Source organism: Gekko japonicus, unplaced genomic scaffold (assembly GCF_001447785.1).
Source record: "Gekko japonicus isolate JY-2015 unplaced genomic scaffold, Gekko_japonicus_V1.1 scaffold40, whole genome shotgun sequence".
Taxonomy (NCBI): domain Eukaryota; kingdom Metazoa; phylum Chordata; class Lepidosauria; order Squamata; family Gekkonidae; genus Gekko; species Gekko japonicus.
In genome coordinates, this window is record NW_015172554.1 from 38,683 (window position 1) to 51,423 (window position 12,741).

The 12,741-nt window shown below is 47.8% G+C and overlaps 1 protein-coding gene across 1 annotated transcript in view; it reads right to left on the reverse strand.

The window, feature by feature from the left end:
- The window catches only part of STXBP1 (syntaxin binding protein 1), a 69,930-nt gene that overhangs the window by 24,144 nt on the left and 33,045 nt on the right, over positions 1 to 12,741 (reverse strand). Inside the window, exons 2-6 of the mRNA XM_015421160.1 lie at positions 9,316 to 9,365; positions 8,338 to 8,419; positions 6,040 to 6,116; positions 4,998 to 5,076; positions 2,328 to 2,431 (exon numbers count right to left, since the gene is read on the reverse strand). Of these exons, the coding sequence (XP_015276646.1) occupies positions 2,328 to 2,431; positions 4,998 to 5,076; positions 6,040 to 6,116; positions 8,338 to 8,419; positions 9,316 to 9,365 (392 nt within the window). The remainder of the gene's footprint in view (positions 1 to 2,327; positions 2,432 to 4,997; positions 5,077 to 6,039; positions 6,117 to 8,337; positions 8,420 to 9,315; positions 9,366 to 12,741) is intronic.

The following is a 12,741-nucleotide window of genomic DNA, read 5'->3' on the forward strand; positions in this document are numbered from 1 at the left end:
GTCCAAAAGACAGGGCGGAAAGACAGTGAGCCCAGATGCTCGGGATTCCAAAGGACGAGGAAGAGGTACAGCAGCCAGAAACCTCTCTGCCAGTTAGGCCCATGGTGGACCTCCTTGCTCACCAAAAAAATTAACTTTGTGACCCCAAATGCCTGACTAGAGGATACCAGAGCTTACTTCCTGCATGGTATAGGGTTCCAACCAACTTAGAACAAATCATGTTTTTTTTTACTTGGAAGCCACCTACCCCCACACACACAAGTACACCCCATTATTTAGCCTCCAGTGTATAGGCACTTATCTAATTCTCATTTTGCTAGGACCACATGAAGCTGCCTTATACCAAGTCAGACCATTTCTCCATTGACTATTGTATGGATCTGATGCACAGTCACTCTCCGGGGTCTCAAAAGAGAAAGATCTTTCCCAACACCTGCAAACTGAGATCTCCCTGTAACACAAGGAGTGTGCGACACCATAGCCCTTCTCCAGTGAGAGAGCCAGTTTGGTGTAGTGGTGAGGAGTGCAGACTCTAATCTGGGAGAACCGGATTTGATTCCCCACTCTTCCACATGCAGCTGTTGGCGTGACCTTGAGTCAGTCACAGTTCTCTCAGAGCTGTTCTCTCAAGAGCAGTGCTCTCAGAGCTCTCTCAGACCCACCCACCTCACAGGGTGTCTGTTGTGGGGAGAGGAAGGGAAAGGAGATTGTAAGCCACTCTGAGTGAAGGGCAGGGTATAAATCCAATCTCTTCTTCTTCTCTTCAGCGCCGCTATGGACACACGCAGCTGACCTAGACTATCTAGCACAGTATTAGCACAGTATTCTCCCAGGTTATGATCTGAAGGTACAAACTCCTGCTCGGTTTGGTTAGTGCTTGAAAGAGAGCTCTCCTTGGCACGTTCTGTATACCTTATAATGACGGGAGAAAGGCAGGAGATAGGTATAACAAAATAATAATGAAATATCATCTATTTTGACTGGCAGCTGAAGTCTCAGGCAGAGAAAGGTCTTTTTTCCCTGCTACCTGAAACCCTTTAACTGAAGATGTGACATCCAGGCCTTTAACTGAACCTGGGACATCCAGCACTGCACTTTGTGAACAACAGCCATAGGTCTGGATGTGTGAAAGTGTGAGTTCTTCCTGCATCTACATCCTCCACTCACTTACAACTGGAACGCTTGGTCCAAGCAACAAAAGCTTGTATTCAGAGGGAGTGTTTGCTTTGGCCAGCAGGACAAAAAAGCAACCTGCTGCATTCGGTATTTACGACTCTGCATGCAGCATTCACCATCTGCTCCCCCGTTGCAGTCCCCACCCACCCCTCGCCCCAACCCAAGAGGTAGGCGATTGCACAGCAGATGGTCACGAAGCTCTTCCCCTCCCCTGCTGGACAGTGCTGGGCCAGGGATCCAGCCAATAGTGGAAGAGAAAAAGCAGGCTAGCTGGAAGCAGGAAAAGCTAAGCATAGAACAGAGGATAAGCTGGGGAGGGGGGGAGACAACCAAGGAAGACAAGAAGAAGAGGAAAGCCGCTTCCTCGTGACAGAGCTATTCATTTTCTCTCACTGCAAGTTATGACATAACCCCTTTCAATCCCCTCTTTTCCCTTCAGGAAGCCCGAAGCAGACAAATATAGGGTCCATAGCCAGGTAGGATTCCCAGGACTAGTATGTAATTCTGTTTCTCTTCCTGTGCCAAAATCAGACCACCTGTGTGCCCCAAGGTACCTTGGTACTTCAAGCCCAAAGTTATTATTTTCAACAGGTGCCCGCCAAAGTCTAAGCGCACAAAATATGAGCTTTGCCTTAGCCAAAGGTACGCTCCCATCATTGCCAGCCAAAAGATATGGCAAATGGGAATCGTGCGAGCAGCAAGGAAACCCGCTCAAGTGAAGGCAGTACGGAAGTGGCTCTTATACAAGAGTGCAGGTGACAACTAAATAGGAACTGGGATAGAGTTTCAGTTACAGCTCTGCCACAAAAGCAGAGTCTGTAGGGGCAGCTAATATCCTCACAGCGACCTAACCGTTCTGTGAGTGGTAAAGCATTTGTTCTAGTCGGGAAGAATAGTTGGTGAACAGAACGGGACTGTTAAAAAGGTAAACTAATGTGGCAAAATAGATAAAAGAGGCTACATGCCAATAAAGGTAACTGGATTGATTGATAAAAGAGGGGCTGAAAGGCCCGTATATAATTCCGTTGCATCTTCTCCTTGCAATCTGTGGGGGGCTCCCAGAAGGCAGACCTGGACTGAAACAACCAGCCTCCTGCCCACAACTGCTCTCCATCTCTCCCTCCCTCCCCCCCCCCTGCCCTCAGACTCACCTGCGACTCATACGGCAGGAAAGCAATGTTGATTTCTGTCAGGGTCTTAATCACTTTCGCTGCCCGGGATTTCACCAGCTCATTGAAGAGTGCATCAGGGCATGCTGGGGAGGGAGAAGACATGAGAGTCAACCCCACAACAGGACAATTGTGAGAGATGCCCCCACAACAGGACGGTTTAGGACAATGAGGAACACACTCCACTGCTGCCACCAAACTCTTGACAAAACCCACAGAGAAACAGAAGATTCAGCTGGTATCTACAAAAGGCTCCACAAGAATAACACACAGTCCCAAGACTGATATGAAAAAATATATACAGATGTGTGCTAGATGCCCACAGAACAATACAACAACAAATGAGACTAGATTAAAGCCATAACATCATCTAGTGTCTGGTAATAAAGAACAACAACATATTCCTTCATAGAAAAAAATACAAAGGTCGATAAAACTTCACATAGCAGTCTGCTCCAGACTCTCTCAATCTATAGCCCTCTAACAGTCTTGTATCCTTATCCAAATTCACAAAAGCAGCCTGCTCCAAATTCAATCAACTTGTGACCCTGGTCACACGGGCTGGATATTGCAAGGGGGAGGCATGGCTATTTGCCCCGGCGCAGTTTGATTCACGATTACGCGATCAGACACGCCGGCGGCACACCACAGGTCCTCCCCTCGGCGCCGGCGGGTAAACAAGGGACCGGAGGGGAGTGCCGCGCGCTGGCGCGATCACACCACCGGCGTCTGGAGGCAGCCCGTGACAAACGTTTACTAGTACCTTGGAGGTACTAGTTTTTTAATGCGCATAGTCGGCGGTAAGCCATGGGTGCACTCCACTTCCCAGATGTTGGGGTGTGATCGCACCCAGATAATCCGCCCACCATCCGTGCCTCTCCCGTGGCAACTTTGCCATGTGACCGGGGCCTGTGTCTCTCTTTCAGTCAACACTTTCCCTAGATATCTAAGTGTTTCAGACCTCTGGTCTTTCCTCAGGAACAAATCCTATATAGGATTCTTACATTCAATCTTACATTCAAGTTGACACTTTCATTGATTTACTTTTCTGTTAGTCTATTTGGGCAAGGTCTCCTCCTTTATTTCAAAGCATGCTGATGCTGCTGCCAAAGTAAAATGGACCCACACTATGCCTTCATAGTGACTGAAAAGAGCTCATGGGAGTTCCTCCCCCTCTTTATTAGCTGAAAGTAACTCATAAGAACATAAAAGCACTCTTGGATCAGACCACTGCTCCACGTAATCCATACCCTCTATCACACAGTGGCCAACCAGCAGCCCTGGAGGAGCAACAGACAGGCCAGTAAACAGGACATAAAGCCCAAAGCCTCCCCCTGATGTTGCCTCCAAGCAGTGGTAAGTAGTCAAAGGTTTACTGCCTTTCAATGTGGAGGGTCTCTTCATTCATCTCAGCTAGCAGCCATTGACAAACCTATCCTCCAAGAATTTGTCTAATCCCAGGCCATCACTTTGTCCACTGGCAAGGAATTCCACATTTTAATTACTCAGTGGAGTAAAAAGGGAATCTACTGCTTTTGTTCTGTATGCTTACTCAGTTTTCACCTCCTATTTCTAAAAACCTCTATTTGTTTAAAAACATTCGTATCCTGCCGTTCTACTAACATCGTTCCCCAAGCCAGTTTATTATACAAAACAGAATTGCAAGAAATAATCTAAGGTCAAGCGCGGACAGCTCCTTTTCCTCTCCAGGAAGACTTCTCAAGACAACGGAAGCGTAAAGTGGAGAGGTGTTCCCACCCAGCCCTCAGGGACCCTGGTCAGCTTCCAGACCATAGAATAAACTTAGCACTGTACATAAAGGAAACACGACCACAGATTGCAATGCTAAGTAACAACCTCTATGTTAATAGAGAAAGTTCCAGTTCGAACTGCTGGTAACAAGTGGACAAAACATTTGCACGATAATGGCAGCAGTTGCACCGTGAGGAGAATAAGAAGGACTGCTCCAGACTTCACTCACAAAAACACGAAGGCAGAAGTTTGGACCATACCACATCTGTCAGCAGGTGGAGGCAGTCACATTTTTAATCTACCCCCACACCTACAGATCTCTTGGCATGTTGTGAACAAGCACATAAGGAAAGGGCCCAGCTCAACTTCTCCCTTGGATGTGGCACAGTTCAGAATCCCCACATTCACAATTCAAAGGCTAACATGTGTTTCATTTAAGTGCTGTCCAGTTTTTCAGCCACAATTAGCATCCAAAGTGGCGCACAGGAGCCTGAAACCCCTTCGAAATGGTATTTATAATTTAATACAAGTGAATCCTGGGGAGGCAGATTCCAAGAGGCAAACTACACAATACGTTTCTTCACTTGTTTACATGACTTTGCCCATGTTCCCCACAGCCACACAGCAGCTGCAAGGAACCACTGCTTTAAAAAAAGGACAGCCTAAATGAGCTCAGAATGACACCGTGGGGGGGGGGGGAAGGGGGAAGGAAAACCACATCATGAGTGAGTTATTTTCCCAATTTGGTTGCTGCACACGCCTAGATACCCCCGCGCGGAGCAGCAAAATCAGCAAAATAACTCGCCCCCCCCCCCCAATGCCAAAATAAATCACAAAAATAAAACTAGGAAACAACAGTGGTTGGAAACCACAAAGGAACCCAGTTCCCCAAATACTTACAGTCAGTGAAGAAGACATGGGCAGCCCGGTACTTGGCAGCTGGGGGATCCTTGAAGTCATTGATGAGTGAGCGGACAGACTAGGAGACACAAAGAGCAGCATTACTATATTCTGCACAGGGCTCTTACCCAGCTGAAGATCTCTCAAGTGATTCAGTGCACAAGCTTCGGCTGATTAATCGATTAACGCCGCATACGACGGCAGGTGAGCAAAAGCATCCAGTGCAGAAAGCATCCTTGGCTGTTGGGTGATTCACGAGTGGGTCATAGCAGGCCACAACAGCAAAACAGAGGCCCCATGGTCAGAGACAGTGTATCTATGAATACCAGCTGCAGGGAATTCCATTGCTTTGACGCCCTGGTTTCTGGGACACCTGATTGGTCGTCGTGGGAATACAGGGTGAGGGACAAAATGGACTTTGGGTCTGATCCTGCTGGGCCCCTCTTTACATTCTTAAGGAGAAAATAGGCAGGTCAACCTTTTAATCATCTTCTGACGAGTGCAGCATTATTGCGCAAGTGATCTGCATGTGTGAAATGTGCTGTCACAGATCCAGCACAGTGGACCGTTCCTTTATAGTCTCTCTCCTGTCTCAATGAAACAACTTCCATTCTTTAAAGTCTGGGCTATACATGCAGCAGAATGGCAGGCTGGATCGTACCATTTCACATTGTAGGTGGGGGAGCAATGGTTTTCAATGGTCCCCATTATACAACAAGCCACCCCCTGAACATAGAAAGCTAGTTAAGCAGGGAGCTGTTTGAGCTAGAGCCACTTGCCCTAAGGGAGTTTTTACCCCCACTTGCAGAGAGTTTTAAATGTGCATTCACAATGGTACTGCACAAAAGAGGGTTTCAAGGGTAAGATGGGTTTCTAAGGGCCTACTCACCATCCATATCTTACTAGACTCAAAGTATAGTGCATCAAGAAAGTTGACGCCCTTGAACTGGCCAAATGACAGGCACTGCCTAGACTCCAGGCAAGTTCAAGAGCCACACCCTTTGTCCTCTCTTGCACAGCACTTTACAGGCAAGACACCTACCGTATCCGACGGAGTGATGAGGTACACAGCCTCCAGACTGGGCAGCGGCTCTCGGCGCTTGTTGATGTCTTCCACAACTGGACAAGAAATCACAAACGGGTTGGGTGAAGAGCATGCAAATACAGATGATGACAACAAGGCTAAAAACCGGGAGAGTCCAAGGTCTGTCCTTAGCTTCCCGCCCCCCTGGACCAAAGGCTATGGTGGCCAACCTCCAGATGTGACCTGGAGAGCTCTTGTTTTTTCAACTTCTCTCCAGACTACAGAGATCAGTTCCCCCAGAGAAAATGGCTGCTTTGGAGGGTGAACTGTATGGGATTGCGCCCTGCAGGGGTCCCTCCCCAAAGCCCACGCTGCCCATGCTCCATCCCCCAAATGTCCAGGTATTTCCCAATCAAGAGGCAGCACCTCTACCAAAGGTTGACAGTTTTACAAATCCTGGTAAAAAGTCCCTTTTCCCACCCACTGCTCTAATCCCTGCCACAGAGGTTGGCACGGTCAAACAGTTATGGGGGGGGGGGATATAACTCATTAAAAAGAGGTCCATCCATCAGGAGCCAGAGCTGGCATTTTGGTTCTCTCTCAGCCTGGCGCCTGGCCAGGCTGAAGGTGCCACACACTGCTGCTGATCTCACCACACCCTACATAAACTAGGAGTACAATCCAGATTTCCCCTCAGACGCTGCAGAGGATTCTGGGATGTTTCCTTCGCCCACAGCCTGCACTGCATCTCCCCACACTCTGAGATGTTTAAGTGTCTGGGGGGCACGGACGGTCCTGGATTCGCCAGCAGGGAGGGCAGGGGAAAGGTCCACCCTGGCAGTCCACCTCTTGAAAACACCACTGCTGCCACAACTATAACAATCAATCCGCAAGAGTGTTGGGAAGGGGCGTTGTGGGCGTTGAGGTGTGAGGTCTGAGGAGAGGGCGTTGTGTGAGGCAAGCCTGAGCTCTGAGGAATGATTGGCCAGGCCCTGCATCTCAGAGAGAGAGGAATGTGGTCATGCTCAGAGGGGACCAGCCAGGTGGCTGGGATGCAGCCAACAAGGGCTACGACACACATTTCTTTTCCTTTATTTTTATCCTGCCTTTCTCCCCATGGGATCCAAAGTGGCTTACATCACTCTTCCCTCCATTTTATCCTCACAACAATCCTGTGAGGTAGGTTAGGCTGAGAATGTGTGACTGACCTGAGGTCATCCACAGGGCTGGCCCCAGCTTATTTTGCACTCTAGGCGAGGATCCCTTCTGGTGCCCCCCGTGCCCCCCCGGTCAGAGCCAGCAGGGGGGGTGTTGGCGGGGGCGAGTGCAGTTTGGCACCCCTCGTCAGGGCACCTGGAGAAGAGGCTGACTGGCGGGGCGCTCACCTCACAAGCCGTCGCTCCCCCGGCCCTACTGCTGCTGCCAGTCCCCGGCCGTGAGGAAGAGGAGGAGTAGGAGAAGCGCTCCGCTGGGAAGCCAAGGGGACAGGCAGTGAGAAGTTAGCCGGCCAAAGAGGTGGCGGGCAGCCTGTGGAAATGCCCCCACCCGTGGAAATGCAGGTCTTTTGGTGGGGGGCGGGTGCAGTTTGGTGCCCCTAAGGGCTGGTGCGCTCTAGGCGAACGCCTAGTTCACCTAGTGAGCGAGCTGGCCCTGGTCACCCAGCAAGCTTCCATGGCACGAGTGGGGATTTGAACCTGGCTTTCTCAGATCCTAGTCCAACACTTTAACCACTGCACTGTGGCTCTTACACACAGCTACCGCCCCCGCAGGCTGCGAGAGGAAATCTAGGCAAGAAGAGGAACAAGGTGCTGGAGGCCCCCTCCCCTCCAGATTCTGAGGGCAGTGATCAACATCGGGGGGTGGAGGGGCAGACCCCAATGCCCCCTCTCACGTTAAAGAAACGCCTCTCTGTCAAGGTGCCGTTGCCCCCCCCCAAAAAAAACTAGAGCAGGATCTCTGTGTCTGACATACACACTCAGTGCTGACGGTCATGTTTCTTGCTACCAATCCGAAGAAGAGAGAAATCAGGTAGCGCTGGCTTTAATGGTAACAATAAATGCAGCAAATAAATCAAGTGCTACAGAGAGTGTGGCCAGCAATTTAATAAACAACAACAAAGTGCAAAGGATTTTTGATTTGGAATCTTAGTTTTTTCGGGGGGAGGCTTGCTTCTCTTCTGGGGACACCTTTCTCTCTCTTCCCTGCGCCCATTTAGAACACCTCTGATGATTTCCACAGAGGGGTCACTGAGGGACACACAGACAATGCAGTGGGTGCCAGGAGGGGGCTGGGGAGGTTCCTGACTGCTCCGCTCACTTGTTATCCCCTCCGTCATGATATCGGTCATCTTGCAGCAGGAGGAGAGCATGCGCATGCTCAGCTGATCCACCACTAGCACCTGAATGAAAAAAGAGGAGAAAGGGGTCATGAAAGAATAGGCCAGTATTTTAAGCAGAGGCTAGATCAGGGGTGGCCAAACTTGCTTAACGTAACAGCCACACAGAATAAACGTCAGATATTTGAGAGCCGCAAGACATGTACAAATAAAACACACACATTTTTATTGAAAAAGATGCAAACTTGCTTTTTATTCACATTAAATTATACTGTGTGAAAGAGCCAGGTGCAGCTCCCGAGCTGCAGTTTGGCCACCCCTGGACGAGATGGCCATCTGACAGCGATGCTGATTCCGTGAACTTAGGCAGATCATGAGAGGGAGGGCAGGAAGGACTGCATCAGTGCTTAGTTCTTGTGGCCCTTTCTTACATGCCCAGGGAAATGTTGATCACCACTTTGGGGTCAGGAAGCAATTTTCTCCAGGCCGGTTTGGCCAGAGATCCTGGAGGTTTTTTGCCATCTTCTGGGCATGGAGCAGGAGTCACTGGGAGTGGGGGGAGGTAGTTGTGAATTTCCTGCATTGCACAGGGGGTTGGACTAGATGATCCTGGAGATCCCTTCCAACTCTATGGCTGCCGTCACACACGCTAAATAATCCACTTTCAATCCACTTTCAGTGCACTTTCCAACTGGATTTTACTGTGTGAACTGGCAAGATCCAGTTGGAAAGTGCATTGAAAGTGGATTATTTAGTGTGTGTGACCGCAGCCTATGATTCTATGATTTTGCCAGTGTCTATGCCAAGATTACGTTTGACATGGCCTCATTCCCTGTTATCAACAGACTCTGAGCACGGTCACGTTTGAGCAACAAGAGAACATTCTCACTTATTTAATTCAGTCTGACACGGCCTCCATATTTTCATACTTTCACCCTTTGCCCCACCCTTTGCCTTACCTTCCATTCTCCCTTCTTCTTCACCTTCTTTATCACATCAGCCATAATTTCTGCAAAACAGTGACAACAATAATAAATAGTTTTTAAAATAACATAATAAAAAGGTATTCCAATTCACACTCAGCAGCAGCAGCATTCACCCAGAGATCGGTCTTGGCCCTGTGCCACTGCCCATCCTTTTCCTGCTTACAGTGCCTCCCTATGTTAAAAACAGAGAAAAAGTGGGGGGGGAAAGATCTATAGTACAACCACGGATGTCTTTATGGGATTCAAAGATGAAAACAAACATATAGTGCTGCAAAAAATAACCCAGTTACTAATGGCCAGCCTCCAGCTGGGACCTGGAGATCTCCCAGACTTATAACTTATCTCCAGACAACAGAGCCCCTGGAGAAAATGGCTGCTTTGGAGGATGGACTCAATGGCATTATACCCTGCCAAACTTCCTCCCCGGGCTCTACTCCCAAAATCTCCAGGAATTTTCTAGCTCGGAATTGGCAACCCTACTAAACCCCAAAGCCTACAAATGAACCCCCACCCACTGTCCCCTCTACAAAGAATATTCTACCATTGCGTGAACATTCAGCATTTGAGATCTGATGATTCTAAATTTGTGTCTCTGTGTGCCACTTTTCAGCTCTCAACAAACGAGGGTACTTTATGAGACTGTCCGGACAGTGAAATCCAATTCAGAGGCCCTTGTAGCAAATAAGAGGGGTGGTCATGAGGGATGGGGCCTTTTCAGTGGCACTTGGCACACAGAACTGCCCTTTCCAACTTCCAACTCACTTGATAAGTTTTATGTATTTATTTAGAAGATTTTTTAAAACTCTGCCCCTTTTACCAAAACAGCACTTGGGGTGTCCTATACAATGAAACAATACAGTATTAAAAGCAGCAAGCAAGTAAAGCACCCACAGTCAATTAATGAAAGCAGGGCATTAAAGACAATCTTAAAATCCAGTAAAACTAATAAAACAGTAAATACACGTGGCAAAATTGCAGAAATGCTCTTCAAAAGCAGTGGACAAAACATGTACTCAGCTATAGTCTGCAGAGTCAGACAGCTATTGGGGGAGTGTTCTCCAACTAGCCAACGGCTCATCAGATCAGTAGTGTTTTAACGGAATGCTGGCGAGGCAATAATAAGCAGTCAAGCATGTATACCGTGGCAGGGAATTCCATAGTCTGAGGGCAATAATGGAAAAGGGCTTGTCCAGGGCTTTTCTTCCTCTTTGACAAAATGCTTTTAAAAATGTTTAAAAGTTCATGAGTTTTCAGTATACAGATTGAAAACTTCATTTTCCTCTTGAGAGTTTCGACAACCCTTTAAAAAAACACACACCCTGGGCTTGTCACAGGTGTCTATGAATCCCGCTTTGTGGTGGCAGCTAATCATGGATCACAATCAGGAGGGGAGCAGTGGTCGCTCTGCTACCCTTGGTTTTGTTACCTTTAAAGCCATTTACTGCTTGACGATACTCCAGCGTTTTGAATTGAGCTTGGCAGAATTCTTATCTGGCCAGGCTTTTGGAGACTATCTTATGAGTTTGCAGCTGCTTTTCCTTTCTCAAACTGCATCTCATTGCTGCTAAACGAAATCATATACTTCTGCAGAGGCAGACGGCAGGCCATGCCACCAGCCTTGTAGCATCTGCCAACATTTAACAGGAGACATGTAGGTTAGCCTCAGACATTGCACCTGATGACTTGCAACAGCGTGCAGTAAAGTTCTTTTTACCTTCATTCATCTCATGAATCACAACAGCCAGGTGTGAAATTTGGATGTCCCAGCTAGAGATCAAATTTGGATCTCAATACCCCAATTTCTAAATTAGGAGAATTTCAAAACTTTTGCAAACTTGTGTTTCAGTGCTATTTTATTAACTTTCAAGACAGCAAACATGCCAGCTGGGAAAGTTCAGGTGACTCTTCGTTAAGAGATTTACAGCTATCCCTAAGGCTGCGGACCTATTTGCAATTTACTTCATTATAAAAATACTATTTAAAATGCTGCTTTGGGGTATTAATCCCTCCACTCACTCACAACAGATCCCCAAAACCACAGAAGCCAGACAAAGCAGCGCTGGCCAGGCATATGAAGTTGCCAGCCTGCAGGTGGGGCCTGAAGAACTCTTGGAAAAACAGCCGATCTCCAGACTACAGATATCTTTGGAGGGTGGATTGCAGAGTGTTAAAACGCACAGAGGTCCCTCCCATCCCCAAACCTTGCCCTCCCCCAGGCTCCAACCCCAAATCTCCAGGAATTTACCAACCTAGAGTTGGCAACTCCACTGACACACTATGTGGTCCAAACACAACACACACAAACACACACACACACGCAACACACCAGCAAGCAAAATCAAACTGGATCCTATTAAAATATCCAACCAAATAAAGAGAGCAAAACAATCTCGCAGTCCTTATTCAAGCTGCAGAAAAGGAAAACAAATAGCAGACAGTCAGGCCACCACCTCCTATATGGTGTTCAGGCTTTCCATATAGGAGGTGGTGGTCAGGAATGCAGTACAGGGTAAGGCACCCCACCGTCTCAGCGCCACTTCTAAAAAGGCCCTAACATATTCCACCACCTTCCAAAACTCTGTACAGATAATAATCTTAGCATCCAAGATGACTAATGCGTAAGAACCCCTGAGCAAAGAAAGGCTTACTTCTGCGTAAGCATGCACAGGATCACACTGTAAAGACTAAAGGAGCCGTTCTGAGTTGGTTTACCAGCATAAATCCGTCATCAGCCGATTTCTTCAGCAAGGGGAAAAGTGAGTGAACTAAAAGAAGCAATGCAATCCCAGTATAGACGAGCGAGATAACAATTAAACGCTCCGCTTACCTGTTTTTGACTTTAACACGATTTGAACTGAGCGGTTGAGCAGATAACGAATAGATGAACCCAGAGACTAATTCCGGAAAAAAACCGATTTGATTTAAGGCTTTAAAAACGGGAAAAGCGCTATTGTTGAACATTCTTGTGGCTAGCTAGAGATAAGCGCGCAACTGAAAAACGAAACTGACGAGAATCATCGCGGGAAGAAAAGGGACGGAGTACCAATAAATCTCTTCCAACGACAGACAACCAGTGAATACCGTTCCTAGAGAGGACTGGAACAACTGGAAGGAGTCGGAAGAGGACAAGCGGGGAACCGGATGTAAGCACAAGCGCACAGACGGGACCCAGAACAGTAAAACCAACCTACTCTTCACGGAAAAACCATAGAGAAGTAGCGCCCGACATTTTGTGGAGGACCAAGACAGAAATAACATCTATCAAGCAAGAAGTAGAAGGAGCCAACAAGGTCATACAAGATATGGCAACCAAGGTATCAGAAGTAGAAGAGAAAACTCAAGAAGCAGAGAAGAAACATGATTCCTTGACACAGCAATTTAGAAGATCTGAAGCAATGA